The sequence below is a fragment of the Lithobates pipiens genome, unplaced genomic scaffold (assembly GCF_037356315.1).
Source record: "Lithobates pipiens isolate NorthernLeopardFrog02 unplaced genomic scaffold, aLitPip1_a1.2 Scaffold_51, whole genome shotgun sequence".
NCBI classification, from domain to species: domain Eukaryota; kingdom Metazoa; phylum Chordata; class Amphibia; order Anura; family Ranidae; genus Lithobates; species Lithobates pipiens.
In genome coordinates, this window is record NW_027507874.1 from 2422126 (window position 1) to 2448578 (window position 26453).

A 26453-nucleotide genomic window follows, 5' to 3' on the forward strand; every position below is an offset into this window, starting at 1 on the left:
CTGATACCAATGATGGGGCACTATTCCTCCCACTGATACCAATGATGGGTCACTATTCCTACCACTGATAACAATGATAGGGCAATATTTCTCCCACTGATACCAATGATGGGGCACTATTCTTCCCACTAATACCAGGTATGGGGTATTATTCCTCCCACTGACATCAAAGATGGGGCACTACTCCTCCCCTTAATACCAAAGATGCATTGTTTCCTTCTACTGACACCAAAACAATTTCTACTCATACTGGCCACAGTTCAGCCCCCCTAAATCTGAATGACAGTAAACTGGCCCCTTGTTTACAAAGTTTGGAGACCCCTGCTATAGTGGTATATGCTGTGTTCATATTTCATGTCTGAGGTTTACAACCACTTTAAGGCAAAGATTGGCAGGAGATGAGTCAGTCAGTGATATCATGGGTGGACAACAGGACTCCACAGGCACACCATTCCTGTAGGTCCAGTGCAAGAGTGAGCTTGGGATGGTGACAATGCTACCATGGCATTTGCAGCCAGTGCTTAGCGTTGTTAACCGAACACAAGTAAAAGAAGTGAAGATACTAGCAGGATCACCCGAAATTTATTCTCATTTTCAAACATACTGTAATAAATAAAATACAGAGAATTAACAGTAATGTGTTGTGCATATTTCCTTTTTGGGGTCAGGACAAAACAAATACTTTTAAAAAATGTTCTTTTTATTTTTAGTCAGTATGAAATATTGTGTACTAATTTGTCATATTTTTATATCCTGTCAGCAGGTGGCACTCTTTTTAGAGGTCTTCCAAGGTGTGTATAGAGCTCAATAGCTGAAGCTGAAATGCCTCCCTCTCGTTTATTTCTAAAACGACCATCAAAAAACCTTAATCAGTTTTCATTTTTCTTTAAATAGATGCATTTTCATTCTGCTTTTTCTACATGATACAGTTTTAAACCAATAAAACACAAGAGGAACTGATATTACATTCAGGCGCATAAAAAAGAGGTGAATGGTGTTCGTTTTTAACTTTTTTTTTTTTCAAAAAGAACTACATTTGTTGTCTGGTGCCCCTACACCAGTCCACATTCTGATTCTGGTTCTCTGTGGGAACTGAGATGTGAGATAAGGGACAGTTTTTTTGAAAACCGTTTCCCACATTCAGAACATGAAAAAGGTTGAATCCCAGTGTGAACCTGATGATGTTTCACCAAACCGGACTTGTTGGTAAAGCCCCTTCCGCATTCTGAGCAAGAGTAGGGGCGATCGCCTGTGTGGATTTTTTGATGAGTGGCAAGGTTGGACCTTCCCGTAAAAGATTTCCCGCACTCTGAACATGAATAGGGCTTCTCGCCGGTGTGGATTCTCTGATGCGTGATGAGAAGAGCCCTCGAGGAAAAGCTTTTCCCACACTCTGAACAAGAATAGGGTCTTTCTCCCGTGTGAGACCTCTGATGTAAAATAAGATGTCCAATCTGTGTAAAACACTTCCCACACTCGGAGCAGGAAAATGGCTTCTCCTCCCTGTGAATTCTTTCATGGGCGTCAAGAACCGACTTCTGCCTGAAACATTTTCCGCAATCTGAACAGGAAAAAGGACGCTCGCCCGTGTGAACTCTTTCGTGAATGATGAGATATCGTCTCTGAGAGAAACATTTTCCACATTCTGAGCAGGAATACGACTCCTCTCCGGTGTGAAATTTCTCGTGGGTGATGAGAGAAGATTTTTGGGCAAAACATTTTCCACACTCGGAGCAGGAATACGGCTTCTCTCCCGAGTGAGTCCTCTGATGCCTGGAAAGGGCTGATTTCTGTATGAAACCTTTTCCACATTCTGTGCAAGAAAAAGGACGATCGCTGCTGTGGCTCTTTTGATGTCTCCGAAGGATAAATTTATGAGCGAAGCACTTCCCACAGTCAGGACATGGATACGGCTTCTCTACGTTGTGACTCCTCTGGTGTGAGATTAGTTCTGCTCTTTGGGTAAAATGTTTCCCACACTCAGAACATGGGTATGTGTCATCCCAGCTACCAGGAGGGTTAACAGGAAACCCCATGCCATGTGCAGAGGGATCTGGAGATAGACCAGAACAGTTAAGTGCTGAATTGAGATTTAAGATAACAGTGTTTTCTCCTAAAGAATTAGTTGTAAGGTGGTACCTCCTATATCGTCCATCTGGGGAGAAAAAAAAATGATTATATAACATTTTGGTAAAGATTTTTAAAGAGAAAGGTAAAGATCAGAAAGAGATCAACCGTAGGTCAAATTAACCCATCAATTCATTATAAATCATCTCAGAAGCATCTCAAAGTGATGCCCTGTACAAGTTCAAAGCCCTTCAACATAGTCTTAAAGCGGAGTTCCACCCATAAAAAACATTTTAAAATTTTCAGAGTCCTTTATTACTATAAAAAAAGATTTGGAGTAAAAAAAGAAAAAAAAATCTCACCAGACATGCCCTGTTGCTAGGTGGTGGCTCCTAATCTGCCACTTCCGGGTCTGCGGTGCTCCTCATCACTTTGTCCCTCGCCTGTGCTCCTGGGAAATGTGAGCCATCATTTTCCAGGAGGCAGTGGGCAGTACTGTGAGAAAAAAAATCTACGGCTGCCGGAGCATCGCGCATGCGCGAGATAGAGAGGTGCTTGCTGGTTACCCAGCACGCACCTATCGATAGCTTATCCAGGAAGAAATTGTGATCAGTCACAGTCATCATGGCTACAGCCAGAAGAGGATTTTATAAATTGTAAGTATAAAAAAATTATATGATTCATATACACTAGCAAACATAGATATACTTTATATAAGTTACTAATGAAAGCGGTAGTAAACCCGCAAATTTTTTTTTTTAAACCTGCAAAGCAAAAGGCATAATGAGCTAGTATGCACCGCATACTAGCTCATTATGAAATACTTACCTTCGAACGAAGCCCCGACATCTGGCCCGATCCACGCCGAGGGAGCTGACATGCTCCCTCGCATTTCTTCAGGGTATCGCGGCTCCGGCGCTGTGAGTGGCCGAAGCCGCGATATTGTCACTCCCGCGCATGCGCGCGGGAGATTTCATTCCGGCCGGTCGGCCACTGCCGGATTTTCAGGCCGAGAATCCCCTTGTGCGCATGCGCCGCTGCAGTCAGCGGCGCATACCGTGCAGGTTTAGGAGATATTTTTTTTACCTACAGGTAAGCCTTATTATAGGCTTTCCTGTAGGTAAAAGTTAAAAAATTGAGTTTACAACCACTTTAAGTGTGACAGGATGCCTGAAAGAAAAAAAAATCATTCTGTGGCCAGATTTCCAATTTAAAGTGGAATTAAAATCTAACACCATCTAGTCTTGGATCTGCTCCTTACCCATTCCTCCTACCTATCCTGTCTACCCTGTGTAAAAAATATTTGTATTCTTTCATTTTTTAATCTGCTCCAGCCTGATGAGATCCTGCAGCTCTGGCTCCCCTGTGTCAGTGAGCATCCTCTGCAGGGGAGAGAAGGGAGCTCGCTGACAATGGCTGGACCATGTAAGTCTATGTGTCACGATCAGGTGTTAGGCTCAGGGGACCAGTATCTATACCAGTAGACAGGCTCCCACCGACCAGCAGGATAGGTATACGAGAGGACATCATAGTGGATGACACAGGCTTATTCAAGGTGTGGGGTCTAAGCACTAACTGGAATTCACCAGAGCTCTTGATGGTGGGTTTTACTGCATGTTAGTACCAGATCATGGTCCTCAGGAGGGTAAGGAGCAAGATATTGGCTGGAGAGAGCACAATAATCTGGCAAGCAGGAATTGCAAAGGCATAGCTTAAATAGAAAGTACATGGGAGGAGCAAAGGCTTCAAGATTTGAAGAGAGAAACAAGACGCAAGGTAGGGTTGTCTAAGGAACCAGACAGGAAGCTGTCCAGCATCTCAGGTGGTTAAGCAAGAAGAGATACTGTCAGACACAGCAGAGGTTGCAGGTTCAGATCTGGGCCCTGACACTATGGGAAACGTCATAGCTTGTGGAATTCCTAGCCATTGTCTAACACTCCATGACACAGTGACTGAGAAAAAGGTAAGTATAAAGCTCTATTTTTACACAGGGTGAATATGATAGGTAAGAGGAGAGAAGAGGTTATGTTAAGTTTTATTTCCATTTGAGTCTAATTCTACCAAACACCTCCTATTGAAAGAGGAGGGATGAGAAAAAGAGATTGATGTAGTCACTAAACAAGTAGAATCTGGGACTTTTTTTCCAGATTTAGCATTTATTACTCACCAGAGTCAATCTCTTGAGGAATTTCCTCCTTATACGGCTCATCACTCTCTGCACATGACTCTTCTGCTTCGTCTTTCACTTCAACTTTAATAACATTTTGAACCTAAATAATCCCAAAAAAATACAAATAGTAGCAATTCTGTCCGAAAACACAAAACACCAAATGTGAATGGAGTCTAATGCCACGTACACACGACAGGACTTTTCGACAGCAAAGGTCCGACGGAACGAATCCATCGGACAATTTGACCATGTGTGGGCTTCAGCGGACCTTTGCTGTCGAAAAATCAGACGGACTTTAGATTTAGAACATGTTTCCAATCTTTCCGGTGGAAAAATCAGTTCGTCTGTATGCAAGTCCGATGGACGAAAACTGACTCTAGGGCAGTTATTGGCTACTGGCTATGAACTTTCTTATTCTAGTCCGGTCGTACGTCATCACGTTCGAATCAGTTGGACTTTGGTGTGATTGTGTATGGCCAAGTCCGTTCATTTGGAAAGTCCTTTGGAACTCCACTGAAAAGTCAGTCGGGAAGACCGTCGGACCTAGTCTGCCAGAAAGTCCGGTCATGTGTACAAAATGTGGCTGAAAATTAACTAATTGTTCCTGTAATGCTGCTGACCATCCAGAAATTGATGTGATCTCATAAATAGGGAGGTTCCTGGCAATCCATACCCGAACAGCCCAGTATGTTGCTAAAACTTGAAACGTGCCTGAATTTCTGCACAAAATTCATAGTCTAGATCCTGCAGAAGGAATTCATTAAACTGAACTCCGGGGAAACGACTAACATACAGTATACGTGTTGTTTTACCCTATTTGGTTTCCGTTAGTGTGAAACACTTAGTTGCAGAACTACTCTGGAGACCTTTACAGTGTAGCATTGCCAGATGCTGCCCAGCACCTGCTCATAAACAGCCTCTGGGATAAGTGATGTAAGTATCCCAGGAGGCTGCAGGACCTGGTTCACATAATTCTTAGAAAGAGCTATAAAAAAAAAAAAAAATGGAAACAAATTCCTGAAATTCTGCATGGGGAAAGGGGAGTGGTAAAATGGAACTAACACTCTTTTGGGAGCCACACTGTGGATCTAGCGCTGCCATCTTGGTCCTCCTTAGCTGGCTGCATCTTTCTGGGTGTCTGCAGTCTACTCTGACAATGCAACTGACCTGTTCCCTGGCTGCTCTGTGTGCTGATCCTAGAGCCTCCTGGGAGATGTGATGTAAGTATCCCAGGAGGCTGCAGGACCTGGTTCATAATAGAAAACATTGGGACCAATAGGTTCCAAACCCACGCAAATAAATAAGCCAAAAACAAATAAACTATGATAAAGAGCTGCATATTGTAAAGTGTAAAAAAACATCTATAACGTGAAAAGAAACAAAGGGACCACACTCTTATATCATAAATTACATATCACCATAGTGAATAAACAAATAAATAAATACATCTTCATTTAAATTATTAAAGATACATAAAAATTGTTAAGTCCAGTATAGATCCCACACATGAATAACGTCCTCAGTGAGTATAGAAAAGGTTCCTCTCCACCACCATGCAGACACACTATGCACTCACCAGACTAAATTGAACTCTATTACAGGGAGTCAAATTACACATATGGGAAAATCCAAGATATCGTACATAAGGTCACAGGAATGACTTCAATCCGCTGCATAATAATTAGGAATGGCTGTGGATTCAATCGGATTGCTCAGGCTAGTTTTGAACTATATAAAAGCGGTTGGACATATCCGAGCACGTAACCCTTGATGACGTCAGACATAGGCTGATGAAACAGCATTGGGTGTTGTTTGAGATACACCATTTCTGGTCAGCTGGAACGCAAACTCCTATACAATACATGCTGATCCCTGTCTTCTTTGATGTAAGTGCAATACAACCTTCTTTTTTAAATACATTTATTGAAATACTGCACCATAAGTGTGTTCTTTCCTCTCCCTCTCTATATGGCAACACTGGAGCTTTGAATAAACTATCTATCTATCTATCTATCTATCTATCTTGAATGGATGACAGCAGTGGTTAGAATTCATTCCTGTGTTCTCATGTATGACATCTTGGATTTTCCCATATGTGTAATTTGACTCCCTGTAATAGGAGTCAATTGAGTCTGGTGAGTGTGTTGTGTGTCTGTATGCTGGTGGAGAGGAACCTTTCCTATACTCACTGAGGACGTTATTCACGTGTGGGATCTATACACTGACTTTTTATGTATCTTTTATCATTTAAAGGAAGATGTATTTATTTGTTTATTCCCTATGGTGATATGTAATTTATGATAGAAGAGTGTGGTTCCTTTGTTTCTTTCCACAGAACCTGGTTTATGCCATTCTGGCCTATGCTGGAATGGTGGCATGGGGCATAGCTATAAAATTTAAAAAAAATTAAAACGATAGGAAAGAAATTTTCCTGAAATTCTGCTTTCGGGTTAAGCTCCACTTTAAGAAATGCAAATTATATGATGAACAAATCAGTCAGCAGTCACACTGTAGACTGTAGAAAGTCATCTATCCTAATAGATTACTAACCTCAATCCCCTGTCCCTCAGTTCCATCTACTTGATCATCCGATGGGATCTCTTGATGTTCCTCTGTGGGGTCCCAGGAATACAGAGGACTGGGACATCCCTGTGGGATATTTCTGTTACTAGATCCACCTGCATAAAGTACAGAGGTGCAATATTTAAATACATATAATCACAAGAATTAACAGACAGCTATATCTAGAACTTGGTAAAGATTTGCAATAGAATAAGCCAGGTAATATACTGTTATCCATTTGGAAGACATGGCTTCAACAGAAAAGTGATGTAAGGGTCTTCACTGAAAGCCAGCCTATTAATAACCTGTTTACTGACCATAACAGGGGTTCTCCACCAGGTTTCCATGGAACCCTAAAGTTCCTCCAGAGGTTGCTAGGGGTTTCTTGACCAAATAGCAATGCTTGTCTCTCAGATAAGTTCTCACTGACACCATTGATGTTTTTAGGTATCTGTAAGGCGGGGATTCCTCCCCAAGGCCACAAGTGTAAGGAGCATTCTTCCCACTAATGTATCATGAGTTGTAGATATAGTAACTTTTAGAAGGGGTTCCCTGAGACTGTAAGGTTATTGCAAGGGTTCCTCTATGTTAAAAAAAAAGTTGAGAAAGGCTGAACTAGAACAACAAGATGCTGATACCCTGCCACCACTCAAGCTATGGTCCATCCAAAGGATCAAACGTGTTAACCATGATGGTTATCTGTCTACATCTGGCTCTTTTCTGTCAAACCCGGGTCCCAGCAGCTTTGAGGATGTGGAAGACACCCAGAAAAATTGGTCTGGGAAGTGAAATTGAGAATGTGACCATCCAGCATGAGGAAACTAAACCAGATATCTCAAATCTCCAAGAAACCAGGACACACAGAAATGAGGGAGAGGGTTACTGAAGTTAAATGTGCTATGAGGAAGTCAGGGTTTTGCCAAGACCTCTCTGCATCAGTACTGGTGACTGAAACATCTTATTACATTGGTTCCAAACATTAGAAGCACTATTGGAACCAAAGAAATGAATTGGTCACATGCTATGTGATTAAGTATATGATTATCATTGAGGGCCAAAAGATTATAGGCCTACCATCTAGACAAAAGAGCTTTGGATTGGAGTTATACATCAAGACAAACGCTCCACTACATTCTGTGCAAACTGAATCTCTCCAAATGTTTTATCATTAGTTGGTCACTTTAAGGCTGAGCTGTAATAAAAGCTTGAAGGAAACGTCCTTCCTAAAGTTTCACCCAATTCTCCTGGGGACTGGATTCAGAAAATGGATAAATATATAATGTATGGGTAATATACCTATGCTCAATACAACACCTCTCAAAAGTTAGAAAAAAATGGACCAATGTATCATGCTCTAATTCTAATGCATATTATAGATTTGGTATGTTTTTGGAAGACTATGATGGCCAGTCACAGAGAGTTCCCTGGAGTATTTTTGAATATCTTGTATATTTTTATATATTTCTGAAAAACCAAATGGTAATGAATCAAGTGTGCGGATGCTGTTCCCATGTCTTTTATTGTTTTGTTTTATCTGTTATTAAAAAAAAAAAGTCATTTTTTAAATTTATTAGCCCTTGTACACACGGTTGGACGTTCCGACAACCAAATCCGTCGGATTTTGTCCGACGGATTTTATCCGAAACTGTTGCATACACACAGTCGGACAAAGTTGTCAGAAAATCCGATCGTACTTAACGTGATGACGTTATTTCCTTAGGACGGGACTACGTTCAGGCTAGTAGCCAATAGCTTTGGTCTAGGAATTTGATCTGAGCATGCGTGGCACTTTGTCCGATCGGAATTCTCTACACATGATCGGACAAAGTCCGATCGGATAATGTTGTCGGAAAATTTTATAGCCAAGCTGGAAAAGTTGGTCTGTCGGATACTCCAAGGGAAACAGTCCGATGGAGCCCACACACTGTCAGATTATCCGACAACACGGTCCTATAGGACATTGTCTATCGGAATGTCCGAACGTGTGTACAAGGGCTTAGACGAAATACAACACCAGAGGCAAATCCATAAACATTTCAGTAGAGACTCATACATGGATGGTCTTTAGGAACAGCAGCAAAAACAATCACATTGAGACTTCCAAGTCCCCAAGGATAATGACTCTTTGATCACTGGCAAACAGTTGTAAGTCACAACACAAATGGAATGGTGATTTAAGAAAATACAGGATCAAAAAGTGACACAGTTTTCTCAAAGCTGCAGCTTGAGAAGGTCTGTCAGGTTGATTGTGAAAGGTGAAAGGATGTGTTCTGTGCTTTCTCTGAATTTGGTAGTTCTAAATCGGTGGAACTTGAAGGTTCCACTTAGTATTAGGTGGAACCTTCAATCTGGTGCCCAGGCTTTGCTAATTGCCCGCAGCCTGTGTGACTGCATAGGTGTTCAGGGGCAACATAACATTGATGAGAGTTACTGCAGTTGCAGGTGGAGTTAAAGGTGCAGTTGCTGCAGCAAGGAGGGAGGTGTGCCCTTGTCTGGAGATCAAGGCAATATTCTTGAGACAGCACTCCATGTGGGAGAGGTTCCAGGCCATTGGACCGAGAGTGCTGAGCCATCTGAGAGAGTCTGGGAGACTAGAGGTGAGGCAACAGGGACAGAGTTCAGGGAAAGCAGAGGAATCTGTGTGTCTCGGAGGAGTGAGAGTGCCTGGGGTATCAGGGGAATCTCTACCTAAGGGCTTAGGTACTGCAGTTAAAGCTGAGTAAGCTTAAGAGCCAGGCAGCTAGGCATTTTAAGTTTTCTGTGAAGCTGAAAGCCACTGCATGGGAAACCCTACGTTGTAAAGACTTTGCTTTTTTATCTTAATGGATTCTATCCATTAAGATAAAAAAAACAGCTGCCCAAGCACCTTCTAATACTTACCTGAGCCCCAACTCTGTCCAGTGATGCCCACAAGTCCCTCAGCCATCCGAGACTTGGCTCGGGTGCCCCTATAGCAAGCTGCTTGCTGTGGGGGCACTCGATAGGAGGGAGGGGACATGAGCAGCAAAGAGGAACTCAAGAAGAGGAGGATCTGGGCTGCTCTGTGCAAAACCACTGCAACAGGGCAGGTAAGTATAACATGTTTGCTATTTTTTTTAAAAGAAGTCACTATCTGCGGTGTACTCACTGTACAAAACCTATCTACCACAAAAGCTAAGGCCCCCAGATCACGCCATGGCTGGCCATACATTATACATTTTCTTATTCAATTTCCTTTAGATGTATCTTCAGCTATGTAGTTCAAGGGCCTGCCTGATTGCATAGAAATTGAAAGTGTTTAGGATTGACCTCATAATTATATGGTTTAGGTAAAACTAAAGGACAATTGTATAATAAAATTATAGAATGTATGGCCAGCCTGTGTGTAAAACCTATAATAAAGCTTGGGTGCACTGAACCTTGGAGACATTTTTTTTTAAATACCATTCCCCTGAAAGGGAGGTATAAATATTGTACAACTGTCTCTATCAAAGGACTGCCCTCTTTCTTGCCAGTCATTTAATAGTATTACATGTAATAATATTAAGCATTAAATATATCTAATATGTATCTTGAAAAATCCTAAACTTCAATATACAGCGTAATTTTGCTACAACTTTGCTGGCAACAGGACAAATATACAGAACCATACAGTATAGACCAGTGGTCTCTAAACTTTCTAAACAAAGAGCCAGTTTACTGTCATTCAGACTTTAGGGGGGCCGGACTGTGGCCATCGGGAGTACAAAATGTCCCAGGATCAGTTGGAGTAAACAATGCCCATCGTTGGTGTCAGTGAGAGGAATTGCGCCCCATCATTGGCTCCCATTGTTGGTATCACTGGTAGGAATTTTGCCCCATCGTTGGTTTCATTGGTGGGAATTGTGTCCCATTGTTGGCATCATTGCGACCCATTGTTGGCGTCCTTGGGGGGAGTTGTGCCCTATCACTGACATCATTGGGAGGAATTGTGGCTTATCATTGATGTTATTGGGCCCCATTGTTGGCATCATTAGGAGGAACTGTGCCCCATTGTTAGTATCTTTGGTAGGAATTATGCCCCATCATTTGTGTCATTGGGAGGAATTGTACCCCATCGTTGGTGCCTTTGGGACCCATTCTTGGTGTCATTGGGAGGAATTGTGCACCATCATTGGTTTCATTGGTAGGAATTGCGTCCCATTGTTGGTGTCATTGGGACCCATTCTTGGTAGCATTGGGAAGAATTGGGCCCTATCACTAACATCATTGGAAAGAATTGTGCTCCATTATTGGTGTCATTGTGCCCCATTGTTGGCATCATTGGGAGGAACTGTGCCCCATTATTAGTATATTTGGTAGGAATTATGCCCCGTCATTTATGTCATTGTGAGGAATTGTGCCCCATCGTTGGTGTCTTTGGGACCTATACCTGGTGTCATTGGGAGGAATTGTGCCCCATCATTGGTTTCATTGGTAGGAATTGCGTCCCATTATTAGTGTAATTGTGCCCCATTGTTGGTATCTTTGGTAGGAATTATGCCCCATTGTTTGTGTCATTGGCAAGAATTGTACCCCATCATTGGTCCAAGGGCCAGATAAAAGCAAGCAAAGGGCTGCATCTGGCCCCCGGGCTGCAGTTTGGAGACCACTGGTATAGACTGTTAAAACTGGAACCGGAACAAGGAACATCCCTAACTCTTTTTTTGTTTAATCCTCACCTGTGCTGATTTCTATTGAGATTTCTTCCTCTTTAATCCTCAAATGTCCTTCTTTCTCAGTTTTGACATCTCTCTGAGCGTTTCTGGTGTCTCCGGATTCTGTGAATAAAGATGAGAGTGAAGCCCCCTGTACTGAGATGTATGAGAGACCCCAGAGAGTGTGTGTGGGGGGAGACTGGTCACGTCTCTTGGCTGGTAACACACAATGACATGATGGGAGGAGGAGATCCGGAGTCTAATAGAGGCTGATGGCTCCTGACTCCCCCACTGGGCACATACTGTCTCCCCATTACTGTCTACTGACAGAGGAGGGGGGAGGAGAAGAGATTGTTGTAGTGACTGAACAAGGAGAATCTGGGGCTCTTCTCTGGATTTAGTGTTTATTACTCACCTGTGCTGATCTCTGGAGGAGTTTCTTCCTCTCTGCATGGCTCATCACCCATCACAGACAGATCTTCTTCTTTCACTTCAACTTTAATAAGATTTTCATTCTGAATAACACAAACATACAAACATGTCAAAAACAAGGTAAAAACTTTAGTTAGATGCAATATTGCGCTTACATATTGTAAGTGAAGATTCTTATGATCCTTCCTGTCATTACTGTTCTAATTGATATATTACTATGATATGCCCTTGAGATCCACCCACCTGATCCTCCTGAGGGATCTCCTGATCTTCTTGTGTGGAGTCCCGGGAATACAGAGGACGGGGACATCTCTCTGAGGGATTTCTGTTACTGGATCCATCTGTAGGAAACACACACACTGACTGAATACATTGGGTTTGATTTACTAAAGGCAAATCCACGCTGCACTACAAGTGCACCCGCTGTAGATCGCTGTAGATCTGAAATGAGGGGAAGCTCTGCTGATTTTACCATCCAATCATGTACAAGCAAAAATGCTGATTTTTATTTTCCTTGCATGTCCCCCTCAGATCTACAGCGACTGCACTTCCAAGTGCACTTGTAGTGCAAAGTGGATTTGCCTTTAGTAAATAACCCTCAATGTTTCTTTGTCTTTATATCGGAGGATGTGTGTATCTAGGTGGAGCCTCAATACAAGAAATTAAAGTCTCCTCTTACCCGGTGATTTGAGGGATGGCCGGTTCTCCATTATGACGTCCTTCTATAGATCCTTGTGGCCTTCTATATACTCCCACTCCTTTCCATGAGTCTATATTTACCACAGTTCCCACTGCAACAAATCCAAAATATCTTAAATAAATTAAAATGTAAATGATATATTTTTAAACATATAGGGGAAGAGTGACTAGGAGTGACCCTTGCAAAACCCCCAGTAGAAAGAACGCTTTTTAAATATGTACATGCACAGAGGCTTACACGCTGCTCTTTACCCACTTGCCACCTGCCATATAGCAATATGACATTGGCAAAGTGGTTTAGTTATCCTGATCGGACGTCATATGACGTGATCGGGAAAACAGGCTGGCGTGCAGCGTGGCGATTGGAAATGCTGTGTGTCAGTCTGACACACCACAACTCTGATCGTGGTATGGAGCCACTGATGGAGGCTTCTTTCCACGTGATCAGCTGTGACCAATCACAAGTGATCATCACGTGAACCAAGAAGTGCCGATAAACGGCTTTCCTTGGTTCACGCTGACAGGGAGAGCCGATCGGCGTCTCTCCCTGTCAGGGGGGGGGGGGGGGTCTGTGCTGATAATCAGCACAGCCCCATCAGGTGTGCCCATTAGCTGCAAATCACTGCCCATCAGCTGCCAGCTTGTGCCCCATAAAGAGAGCATGTTAGTGCCCATAAATGTGCCAATCAGTGCCCATAAAAGTGCCAATCAGTGCCCCATCAGTAATGCCTGTCAGTGCCCTTCAGATGCCACTCAGTAATGCCTGTCAGTAGCCCCTCATCAGTGCCCCCATCAGTAATGCCTGTCAGTGCCCTTCAGATGCCACTCAGTAATGCCTGTCAGTAGCCCTTCATCAGTAGCCCCTCATCAGCCTATCCAGTGCCATCTATCAGTGCCCATAAGGTTTTTTTTTCAAAAAAATTGTGGCTTTTTTAGTTTGTTTAGCAAAAAAATAAAAACCCCAGTGGCGATCAAATATCACCAAAAGAAAGCTCTACTTGTGGTAAGAAAATTATAAAAATGTAGTTTGGGTACAATGTTGTATGACCGCGCAATTGTCATTCAAATTGCGATAACGCTGAAAGCTAAAAATTGTCCTGGGCAGGATGGGACGAAAGTGCCTGGTATTGAAGTGGTTAAACATATAATATAAAATATAAAACCTCCTTAAACCCCCTGCTCTCTTGTCTCCTCTTCCCATGCTCATCTCCAGGACTTCTCCAGAGCCTCTCCCATCCTCTGGAACGCTCTACCTCAATCTGTCTGACTGCTTCCTATTCTGGCCACCTTTAGGTGATCCTTGCAACTTCTGGGAAAGAAGTCAAATAAAATTGTCCAAGGGGCTTTTGATAGAGGTGTCAGAGATACTTTATTTGACTTCCTTGCAAGTATTCGGGGCGGAGGTATTTCTTCGCCTGTATTAGACCTAGCTGCTTTTTTATCTCTTCGGGGAAGCCTATCACACATCCAACTAACTGAACTTTTAGCACTTCCATCAGCTCATCCCCCACAGTTATTACCTTTGGTACCACTTGCCTCTCCCTATTCAGTTGTAAGCTTTTATGAGCAGGAACCTCTTAAACCTCTTGTATTTTATTGTATTGCCTCCCTCTATATTGTAAAGCACTGTGCAAACTGTTGACACTAAATAAATCCTGTATAATAATAATAATAATAAAATAGAGTGACCCCAGAGCTCAGTCTGTCTTCTGGGGGACCATCCTATTCCTGAGCTCATTCTAGGTTCTTTCAGTCACTCGGGCTTCGTAATATTGAACTCCCTTCTGTACACAGAAAGATACAATATCTCCTATATTCTATATCTACATGATTCCCATGTCTGATAGGATGACAAGGGGCTGATTCTACAGTGTTGCCTTTCAGTTTCAGGACTACGGCCTCTTAGAGAAGATTATGGGCTTTCCCTCGCACTACACCATTGGATGTCCATTGCATTAATAACGTTGTATCTTGACCTAAGAAGCTTGTCAAAAAGCACATTTTTGATCGGACAAAGTGTCACACATGCTCAGATCAAATTCCTAGACCAAAGCTATTGGCTACTAGCCTGAACGTAGTCCCATCGTAACGTAATAATGTCATCACGTTACGAACGATCGGATTTTCCGACAACTTTGTCCGACCATGTGTATGCAACACCAGTTTCGGACAAAATCCATCGGAAAAAATCTGACAGATTTTGTTGTCGGGAAATGTCCGACCGTGTGTACAAGGGCTTAGAGCTGTTCAGCAGCTCTGTTGAAACAGCTGATCGTTGGAGCTTCAGTGCAGAACGCTCAGCAAGCATGAGGGTTTTATACTGGATTCGGACATTAGCGTGCTTCTGGGGCACAGACGCTAAACTCCATGGGGGGTTTCTACCACCTGACCTCCTTGCTACATTTAGGGTTGCCACCTCATCCCTTTAAACCCGAACACATATGAATTACACGAGTTCTGAGGCTGATTTAATGCAGACAAGGCACCAAGTGAGTTTAATTACCTCCTTCATCAGCCGCAGAACCTGTGTAATTGATATGTGTTCGCTTTTAAAGGGATGATTACCACCCTAGCTACATCCTAACCTCAGGAGCCCCTCCATCTAATGTTCTGCACATCAGAAGACTTGCAGGAAGATTATTAATGTAAGAGGCATAGACCACCCCACCCAGTCCACACTGGCATCCCCTTCTCTCATAATAAGAAGACATTATTACCTCCTCCTCACTGGGCACACATTCTCCAAGATAACACCCCCTCCAGGAGCATTCTCACACTGCTACAACTTCTGCACCCAACATGGCTACAACAAAATGGCCGCCGACCCATTTGCAAGAACAGTCCGAGCTACGAAAAAATGGTCGCCAAGCTTCTACAGTGGAGTGTCTTTCGTTTATGTCTATTTTGCGCTGGAAAAGCCCTTCCTTGTGGGAGGAGCCTTTGCGTTGTATGTTGCAGCAACTTCCGGTCTGTGGCTCTCTTATGCGTTCCACGGTCAGCCTGCTACTTCCGTGTTGTTATAGGCACGCGCGTGCGCACCATAGGGGGGGAAACGAGTGCTTTTGGCGGCCATATTCTTGTAGCTAAGTTTACAAACCCAGAATATTTACTGAATGAATTCCTTACAAGTGTGATGAGTGTGGAGAGAGTGTGTCCAGTGAGGAGGAGGTAATAATGTCTTCTTATTATGACAGAAGGGGGTCCCAGCACTCTGTGTGTGGACTGGATGGGGGGAATCATGTCACCTCCACACATCATCATCTTCCTGCAAGCCCTCTGATGTGGAGAACATTAGATGGGGGGCTCTGCTGGAGGTGATGTTATTGGGGACATTGCAGAAAGGTGCAGCCCCTGTTTTGCGCTGCATTCATGTGCGGTCAGATCGAGTTTAACCGCTTGCTGACCAGGCTTTTTCTGGCACTTTTTGTTTACAAGTTTAGATCTGTATTTTTTGCTAGAAAATTACTTAGAACTCCCAAACATTATGTTTTCTTTTGTTTTTTTAGCAGAATAAAATAGTGATCATTGCAATTTTTTATATCATGGTATTTGCGCAGTGGTTTACTAAACACAATTTTTTGGGAGAAAAATACACTGAATTAAGAAAAAAAAACACAATATTTTCCCCAATTTTTTTGCAATATATAAAAGATGATATAAGCAACGAGGGGGGAATTTTGGGACTTTAAATGAAGTACAATTAAGTACCTCCATCCCGATAATTGATACGCATAAAAAAGGGAAGTTTGGGACATTAAATGAAGCACTTAGATAGTGAAAGACAGAAATATTTCATTAAGCCATATTGATTTGTTTAATTGAATGTTCAATAAAAGACTACTCATTATAAATAAATCCAATTCATAATATGTATAAACATTAATACAATAAAAACATAATATATGACATATTATATAGTCTCCACGTATAACTACACATGACAGTAATAAATAAATTAATTGAATAATGTGGCAGAATAGTGCCCATGATAGCATATCCGACATTGACCAAAGGTATGCACATGGTAGATATGCATCCCATAGATAAGAACAAAATTAAATATTGTAATAAATGGTCAAGGACTTCAAAGTAAATGGTCAAGGACTTATGAATGTGGTTTCGTATACAGTGTAACTCGAGCATCACAATACAAAGCTCGACGCGTTTCGTGGGTATCTCCCCACTCATCAGGAGCTGATGCTACCACAAAATTCCTATAAAATAAAAATAGAAATTATACAAATAAAGTACTGACCAGTAGAATAAAAATAAATTCATGAGAGTATATTATAAATAGGTAGTTTGGCCAAGGCGGACTCACCAGTCCAGGCGACAAATGCAGCGCACAGCGGTGGGCGCTGGGCGGGCCAGGGAAAGACTCCCTCCACGGGCACTGAGGCGGCAAATGGATGGATACGATATCCGGCACAGAAGGAGTGTACCAGCATAAGAAGGTGTGCCAAATGGTGGAAGATTTGATAGTGGTGGAAACCATTTGCCGCCTCAGTGCCCGTGGAGGGAGCTTTCTTTTAGTGGTATTTAATCACTAGTGGGTTTTTTATTTTTTGTGCTATAAATAAAATAAAACGTAAATTTTGTGAAAAAAATGCCTTTTTCTTCGTTTCTGTCATAAATTTTTGCTAATTAGTAATTTTTCTTCATAAATTTTGGCCAAAATTTATACTGCTACATATCTTTGGTAAAAATAACCCACATTAGTATATATTATTTGGTCTTTGTGAAAGTTATAGAGTCTACAAACTATGGTGCCAATCACTGAAAATTGATCACTTCTGATCAGGCCTTCAGTACATCAGGTGTATTTCTTGAGACACTAACAAGTCAGGAAAGTACAAATACCCCCCAAATGACCCCTTTTTACAAAGTAGACATCCCAAGGTATTAAGTAAGTAGCATGGTGAGTTTTTTTAAGTTGTCATTTTTTCCCACAATTCTTTGCAAAATGAAGATTTTTTTATTTTTTTTTATTTTTTTTTACTAAATTGTCATATTATCAGGTTATTTCTCACACACAGCATATGTATACAACAAATTACACCCCAAAATACATTCTGCTACTCTTCCCGAGTACGGCGATACCACATGTGTGAGACTTTTACACAGCCTGGCCACATACAGAGCACCAACATTGATGTAGTACCTTCAGACGTTCTACGAGCAAAAATTACGCATCTCGTTTCTCAACCACCTATTACACTTTTGAAGGCCCTGGAGTACCAGGACAATGGAATTTCCCATAAAATTACCCCATTTTGGAAAGCAAACACCCCAACGTATAATCTGTGAGGCATAATGAGTCTTTTGAACGGTTCATTTTTTTCCAGAAGTTTTTGGAATATGTGGAAAAAAATTAAAACGCATTTTTTTTTTACACAAAATTGTCAATTTATAAGATATTTCTAACACATAGCATGTATATAGCAAAAATGACACCCCAAAATACATTCTGCTACTCTTCCCGAGTACGGCGATACCACATGTGTGAGACTTTTACACAGCCTGGCCACATACAGAGCACCAACATTGATGTAGTACCTTCAGACGTTCCACGAGCAAAAATTACGCATCTCGTTTCTCAACCACCTATTACACTTTTGAAGGCCCTGGAGTACCAGGACAATGGAATTTCCCATAAAATTACCCCATTTTGGAAAGCAAACACCCCAACGTATAATCTGTGAGGCATAATGAGTCTTTTGAACGGTTCATTTTTTTTCCAGAAGTTTTTGGAATATGTGGAAAATAATTAAAAGACATTTTTTTTTACACAAAATTGACAATTTATAAGATATTTCTAACACATAGCATGTATATAGCAAAAATTACACCCCAAAATACATTCTGCTACTCTTCCCGAGTACGGCGATACCACATGTGTAGGACTTTTACACAGCCTGGCCACATAGAGAGGCCGAACATTGAAGTAGTACGTTCAGGCGTTCTAGGAGCATAAATGACACATCTCATTTCATTCCTACCCATCACACTTTTGAAGGTCCTGGACCACCAGGACAGTGAAATTACCCACAAAATGACCCCATTTTGGAAAGCAAACACCCCAACGTATATTCTATGAGACATGGGCTGCAAATAGGTACTCGGGTACTCTGATGGCCTGGTGACAGGTACTCGGGTACTCTGATGGCCTGGTGACAGGTACTCGGGTACTCTGATGGCCTGCTGACAGGTACTTGGGTACTCTGATGGCCTGGTGACAGGTACTCGGGTACTTTGATGGCCTGGTGACAGGTACTCGGGTACTCTGATGGCCTGGTGACAAGTACTCGGGTACACTGATGGCCTGGTGACAGGTACTCGGGTACACTGATGGCCTGGTGACAGGTACTCGGGTACACTGATGGCCTGGTGACAGGTACTCGGGTACACTGATGGCCTGGTGACAGGTACTCGGGTACACTGATGGCCTGGTGACAGGTACTCGGGTACTCTGATGGCCTGGTGATAGGTACTCAGGTACTCTGATGGACTGTGACAGGTACTCTGTACTCTAATGGACTGTGACAGGTACTCGGTACTCTAATGGACTGTGACAGGTACTCGGTACTCTAATGGACTGTGACAGGTACTCGGTACTCTAATGGACTGTGACAGGTACTCGGTACTCTAATGGACTGTGACAGGTACTCGGGTACCCTGATGGGCCGTGACAGGTACTCGGGTAACCTGATGGGCCATGACAGGTACTCGGGTACCCTGATGGGCCTTGACAGGTACTCGGGTACCCTGATGGGCCGTGACAGGTACTCGGGTACTCTGATGGGCCGTGACAGGTACTCGGGTACTCTGATGTGCCGTGACAGGTACTCGGGTACTCTGATGTGCCGTGACAGGTACTTGGGTACTCTGATGGGCCGGGACAGGTACTCTGATGGGCCGGGACAGGTACTCGGGTACTCTGATGGGACAGGTACTCGGGTACTCTGATGGGCCGTGACAGGTACTCGGGTACTCTGATGGGCTGGGACAGGTACTCGGGTACTCTGATGGGCCGGGACAGGTACTCGGGTACTCTGATGGGCCGGGACAGGTACTCGGGTACTCTGATGGGCTGGGACAGGTACTTGGGTACTCTGATGGGCTGGGACAGGTACTCGGGTACTCTGATGGGCTGGGACAGGTACTCGGGTACTGAGATGGGCTGGGACAGGTACTCGGGTACTGAGATGGGCTGGGACAGGTACTCGGGTACTCTGATGGGCTGGGACAGGTACTCGGGTACTCTGATGGGCTGGGACAGGTACTCGGGTACTCTGATGGGCTAGGACAGGTACTCGGGTAACCTGATGGGCCGGGACAGGTACTCGGGTACTCTGATGGGCCGGGACAGGTACTCGGGTACTCTGATGGGCCGGGACAGGTACTCGGGTACTCTGATGGGCTGGCACAGATACTCGGGTACTCTGATGGGCTGGGACAGGTACTCGGGTACTGAGATGGGCTGGGACAGGTACTCGGGTACTCTGATGGGCTGGGACAGGTACTCGGGTACTCTGATGGGCTGGGACAGGTACTCGGGTACTCTGATGGGCTGGGACAGGTACTCGGGTACTCTGATGGGCTGGGACAGGTACTCGGGTACTGAGATGGGCTGGGACAGGTACTCGGGTACTCTGATGGGCTGGGACAGGTACTCGGGTACTGAGATGGGCTGGGACAGGTACTCGGGTACTCTGATGGGCTGGGACAGGTACTCGGGTACTCTGATGGGCTGGGACAGGTACTCGGGTACTGAGATGGGCTGGGACAGGTACTCGGGTACTCTGATGGGCTGGGACAGGTACTCGGGTACTCTGATGGGCCGGGACAGGTACTCGGGTACTCTGATGGGCTGGGACAGGTACTCGGGTACTCTGATGGGCTGGGACAGGTACTCGGGTACTCTGATGGGCTAGGACAGGTACTCAAATACTCTGATGGACTGTGACAGGTACTCTGATGGACTGTGATTGACAGGTACTATGAGGGGTGGTGACAGGTCCTCTTTATTGGGGGGGGGCAATCAGTGTGATTGGTGTACACTGTAGGCGGTAACGAGATTTTACCGCAATCTCCTCCTCACACACGATCGGTGTGTGAGGAGGAGAACCCGGTAACATCCCGTTACCGCGGTTTGTTTACATTTTAGTGATCGGCTGTGAAAGGATCACAGCCGATCACGTGGGTAAACAGCCGGCCAATGGCTGTTTACCAGCGGCGGTGACGAGCAGTGTTCCCGGGGAACACGCCGCCACCGACGTGCACGCGCAGCGAGCTCGCGATCGCGCGCATGCGCCGTGCACGTTCGGGGTGTGACCATCTGTGATCGGCCGTGACTTCATCACGGCCGATCACGTGGTAAACAGCCATAACGAATGGCTGTTCACCCCCTTCGGTGGCGAGCGGTGTCTCCGTGACACGCCGCCACCGAAGAAACAGGGATGCGCGCGCACGATCGGTGCGCCGCCTGGCCGTCAATTGACGGTCGGCGGTCAGCATCTAGTTAATCATATTGGTTTTGTATTGTAAAGAAAATGGAAAATTTGGATCAGTACTCACCTTATAGTGGCACCAACAAAGTGTGCTTGCTGATGGAGTGAAAAGTTGTATATCTGATCCGACTTTATTCTGTTTTTAAGAATTTAGAAGGACCCAAGGATCTGTCGAAGGACGTCATGATGGAGAACCAGCCGTCCCTCACATCACCATGTAAGAGGAGACTTTAATTTCTTGTAAAGAAGAGAACAGTATTGAGGATCCCCCTAGATACACACATCCTCTGATATAAATACATTGAAACAATATACAGTATTCAGTCAGTGTGTGTGTTTCCTACAGATGGATCCAGTGACAGAAATCCCCCAGAGAGATGTCCCCGTCCTCTGTATTCCCGGTACTCCACACAGGAACATCAGGAGATCCTTCAGGAGGATCAGGTAGATGACCACAAGGGGCAAATAATGGATGATAATTTATCAATGAGATATAACAGAGAAAATGTTAGATGTTTAAACTAGTTCTATGTTTTTAGATGTACTCTCTGTATGTTTATTTTCTTAAGGATAACAATTTTATAAAAGTTAAAGTAAAAGAAGAAGACAAAGAAGAGACATATGTGAAGGGTGATGATCCATGTAAGGAGAAGGAAATGCCTCCAAAGAACAGCACAGGTGAGTAATAAACACTAAATCCAGAGAAGAGCCCCAGATTCTCCTTGTTCAGTCACTACAACAATCTCTTCTTCTCCCAACTCCTCTGTCAGTAGACAGTAATGGGGAGATAGTATGTGCCCAGTGGGGGAGTCAGGAGCCATCAGCCTCTATTAGACTCCGGCTCTCCTCCTCACATCATGTCATTGTGTGTTACCAGCCAAGAGACGTGACCAGTCTCCCCCACACACACTCTCTGGGGTCTCTCATACATCTCAGTACAGGGGGCTTCACTCTTATCTTTATTCACAGACCCCGGAGACACCAGAGAGACTCAGAGAGATGCCAAAGCTGAGGAGGAGGCGGAGGAAGAAGTATGTTTGAGGATTAAAGGGGAGGAAAGTGCTATAGAGATCAGCACAGGTGAGTAAAAAATAAATAAGGAAAATATTCACACATTACTTGAATAATATGAACCATGAGTAGATGGATTCTGTTCTTAGAGAATTATTTGTCAGAACTGGTGGAGGGAAAGTTGCTTATAAAATTTAGAAAGAAAAATTTACATTTTTTTATTTTCTCTGTAGATGGACGTTATAGAAGGTACGGCACAGAGAAGCATTCCATTATCACTTTAGATCGCCAGAGGAAAGATAATGACATCACATTAGATTCACCCCAAGAAAACCCCATTACAAATTCAGGTCCGTCATCTGATCCCTCTACTCATGGAAGGCTTTCCTCTAATCATTCAGCTCCCATTGTCCATCAGACAGTTCGTGGTGGCAGGGAAACCTCCTCATGTTCAGAGTGTGGGAAAAGCTTCCCAAGAAAATCTGATCTTGCCAAGCACGAGAGAGTTCACACAGGGGAAAAGCCTTATTTGTGTTTAGATTGCGGTAAATGTTTTACCCAAAAGGGCAATCTTGTTACGCATAAAAGACTTCACACCGGTGAGAAGCCGTACTCGTGTTCTGAATGTGGGAAATGTTTTGCTGAAAAAGGTCCACTGATCCGACACCAAAAGTCGCACACTGGAGAGAAGCCATACTTGTGTTCTGAATGTGGGAGATGTTTTGCACTAAAGTCAACTCTTGTTAACCATCAGAGGACCCACACGGGAGAGAAGCCCTTTTCCTGTTCCGACTGTGGACGATGCTTCACTCAGAAAGTGGACTGCGTTAAACATGAGAGGACTCACAGAAAGGAGAAGCCCTATATATGCTGCCAGTGCGGGAAAGGCTTTGTGACCAAGTCATCTCTTATTTACCATCAGATGACGCACACAGGTCAGAAGCCTTTTTCCTGCCCAGAGTGTGGAAAATGCTTTGTCCTAAAAGCGGAGCTTAATAAACATGCCAGAGTTCATACTGGGGAAAAAACATATTCATGCAGCCAGTGTGGAAAAAGCTATGCAGATAAAGCCGGTCTTAACCGCCACAAAATAATTCACATGGACCAGAAGCCTCATTCCTGCTCAGAATGCGGGAAGGGTTTTGCAACAAAATCAGCTTTAGATTACCACTGGACAACACACACAGGTGAGAAGCCCTATTCGTGCCTTCAGTGCGGAAAATGCTTTGCTCGGAGGGCCGACTTTAGTAAGCACGAACGCAATCACAGAGGAGACCGTCCGTATTCCTGTTCTGAGTGTGGAAAAGGCTTTCCTGATAAAACCCGCTTGCGCCGTCACAAAATCATTCATACGCGTGAAAAAGACTGTCTGTGTCTTCACTGCGGAGAAAGCTTTGTAAATAAAGTTCATTTAGACTGTCATAAGATTGTTCAAGTTAGGGAGAAGCCATATTCATGTCCCCAGTGTGGGAAAGACTTTGCCTGTAAAGATTTTCTTCTCCGACACATACGAACCCACACGACAGAGAAGCCATATGCTTGTTCTGTCTGCGGTAAAACCTTCAGCCAGGAATCCAGGTTGGCTATTCATGAGAGAGCTCACACTGGAGAGAAGTCATACTCATGTTCTGTGTGCAGGAAACTTTTCACTAAGAAATCCAACCTGGCTACTCATGAAAGGAATCACACTAGAGAGAAGCCATATTCGTGTCCTCAGTGCAAGAAAAGCTTTGGGCATAAATCCAATCTGGCTGAGCATGAGAGGATCCACACAGGGCTGAAGCCCTATGTGTGTCCTGAGTGTGGAGAGTGTTTTGGCAGGAAATCTAAAGTTATCATCCACCAACATTCTCACATGGGAAATTCTGCGGGTCTACCTAATGACATGCCTCTAAATGCAGACTTTCAGATCAAAGAGGAGCTTCTGGACACCCAAGATGAAAAACATGTTGCACAATGATACTGCACAGTTATTGCTTGCTTTTTAACACAGTGATTGCTGTAGAACAGTTTTTCTCAGATGGGGATGCCAGAAGGTTGTTGGTCATCTCTCCACCTCTGATAAAGTTATTGAATTCACTGACTTGTGGACAGAGGGTCGTATTTGATATTACTTCTCCTTAGCCTTTACAAGGACAAAATATGGCTATTCTCACAATAATAACAATGATTGAAGACACCTTAACTACTTGTCACCCGCCCACAGTAGATCTACTGTGGAAGGCACAGGCAGGCGGGACAATGTACGTGTACGTTGCTGTACATGCATGCACCTCCTGCCAACCTCTGCAGATTGGCCATGTCCAATCACAGAGTCTTGTGTTTACAAAAAGACAGAGCTGTGTGCACAGGGACAGTGATCTGGCTGTTTCTTCTCCCCCGGCAAAGCCGGGAGAAAAAACAGCCTGATCAGAAAGTAAAAGCAGCACACATACACACTGTTAAGCACACGGTTAACCCCTTCCCAGACAGTGTCATTAGTATGTGTCAGTGTACAATATTATTTCTGATCACTGTATTAGTGTCACTAGTGACATCAGTGTCGGTTAGTGACTCTCCCAGATGCTGATTACCACCATTACATTATAGCATCTATACCTGTATAAGTTTCAGCATACATACCATAGTTTTTTTTAACCAAAGATATGTAGCAGAATAAATTTTTTGATTTTTTTTATGAATATGTTTTAAAACAGAAAGTAGAAAATATCTTTTTTTCTTCATTTATATAATAAAAAATAAAAAAAAACGTAGTTTGTGATCAAATACCACTAAACGAAAGCTCTATTTGAGTGAAAAAAAAATATATAAATTTAATTTGGGTACAGTGTTGCATGACTGTGCAATTGGCAGTTTAAGTAGCACAGTGCTGAATAGCAAAAGACTTGGTCATGAAGGGGGGGTAAAACCTTCTGGCACTCAAGTGATTAAAGAATAGGAGAGTTATCACCTTCATACCACAGCTGTACATCTTGGTGTAAGGTGTCCATCCTTCGATGTCCAAACCAGTATCTAAGGTAAGCACCTAAATCTATTGCTAAGCAGATTGATTGACACTGAGGTATGTCATTCTTTAGCAGTTATATATTCTTCTAGGATCTAAGGTAGTAATTCATGTAAACTCATATATTTCAGTGCAATTAAAAGTATACAGATAGAGAAAAAGACCAAGCATTTTGTTTTTCTTTACTAATTTGGTATACTTTCCTTACTGGACTGGGTTAAAGGAATTTATGTGGATTACTGTGCAGGCTCCAATAGATTATTTTTTTTATGAGAAACAATGGTTTTGGGCCAATTTTATGTTTAAGTGTAACTAAAGCCAATACTTTTTTTTTTTTAGTTTTGGATGAAGTAGGGAAGGATTAGAACCACTGCTAGCTTTTTATTTGCTTTTTGTGACTCCGCAGGGTAGAATTATCGTCTCTATTGTTCTTGGTGACCACTATCACTTTCAAAAAGTGAAGGGAAACCCAAAAGTTTAGATTTACCACCAGAACAAAAAGTCAGGATAGTCTTCCAATGGGGACACTTTTTTAAGTGAAATCTCTCAAAGCGGAGTGTTCCCCTCATTTTATAGAGATTTACCCTTACTTTCTGTTGGGTCTCTGGGACAGCTGAGCAGAGCTCAGCCTGGCTTGATTTTTTTTTACCAGGAGCTGGACAGGAAGTCACAGTCCCGCTCACACTAAACGGCAAGTTCTGCTTTAAAACTTCCTTCTCCCCTATTTTTCCCACTTTTGGAGGTTTATTTTTTTTGGGGAGCAGATACCAAGTTTGCCTAGGCATTTATTGTGAAAGTTCACCCCCCTCGCCCTACCTATAACCTTCTGGGACATGTCACAGGTCCCAGACGGCTACGGGTCAATTCATAAAGCATGAGAAAATGTCTTCAGCACACCACAGATCTCCAGAGTAGTTCCAAAGCTTTATTTAGAGATGATATCGTTACAGCAATAGCAACGTTTCAAGAGGAAGCAAACCCTGATGGGTTTACTTCCTCTTTCATTCCCTGCAAAGGTAAAGCATAATGGACTACTATGCGTCGCATAGTAGTCCATTATGTGTCACTTACCTGACATAGGAGCCAGCGAAGTCACCGCTGTCCCTGTAGTCCAGCGCATCCATCTTCTCGGTGGGTCTCGCTGATCCGGCCGCTGTCATTCGGCAAAGCCGTCACTCCCGCGCATGCGCATGGGAGCCGCCACTCGCGGCATACCGCCGTTGACCGCAGCGTGCTCAGTGCGCCTGCGCGCCACTGTCTACGGTGCATGCACCGCAGACACCGGTGCCTGTCTTTCGGCAAATATCTCCTAAACCCTGGTTTAGGAGATATTTCTTGGACCT

At 43.5% G+C, this 26453-nt stretch overlaps 2 protein-coding genes across 3 annotated transcripts in view; one reads left to right on the forward strand and one right to left on the reverse strand.

The window, feature by feature from the left end:
* Positions 1–679: 679 nt before the first annotated feature.
* Positions 680–26453, reverse strand: part of LOC143957201 (uncharacterized) — a 101862-nt gene continuing 76088 nt past the window's right edge. The window contains exons 10-16 of the mRNA XM_077467347.1: positions 12566–12608; positions 12130–12227; positions 11870–11969; positions 11479–11577; positions 6788–6915; positions 4235–4337; positions 680–2155 (exon numbers count right to left, since the gene is read on the reverse strand). Of these exons, the coding sequence (XP_077323473.1) occupies positions 1053–2155; positions 4235–4337; positions 6788–6915; positions 11479–11577; positions 11870–11969; positions 12130–12227; positions 12566–12608 (1674 nt within the window). The 3' untranslated portion in view covers positions 680–1052. The remainder of the gene's footprint in view (positions 2156–4234; positions 4338–6787; positions 6916–11478; positions 11578–11869; positions 11970–12129; positions 12228–12565; positions 12609–26453) is intronic.
* Positions 15636–26453, forward strand: part of LOC143957110 (uncharacterized) — a 497982-nt gene continuing 487164 nt past the window's right edge. The window contains exons 1-6 of one of the 2 annotated variants that reach the window (XM_077467256.1): positions 15636–15753; positions 21243–21312; positions 21442–21539; positions 21665–21773; positions 22065–22175; positions 22340–25273. In XM_077467256.1, coding sequence (XP_077323382.1) covers positions 21279–21312; positions 21442–21539; positions 21665–21773; positions 22065–22175; positions 22340–24066 — 2079 coding nt within the window. In that variant the 5' untranslated portion in view covers positions 15636–15753; positions 21243–21278 and the 3' untranslated portion in view covers positions 24067–25273. Of the gene's footprint in view, positions 15754–21242; positions 21313–21441; positions 21540–21664; positions 21774–22064; positions 22176–22339; positions 25274–26453 lie in introns of those variants that run through there. The other variant, XM_077467258.1, reaches the window with a different exon arrangement.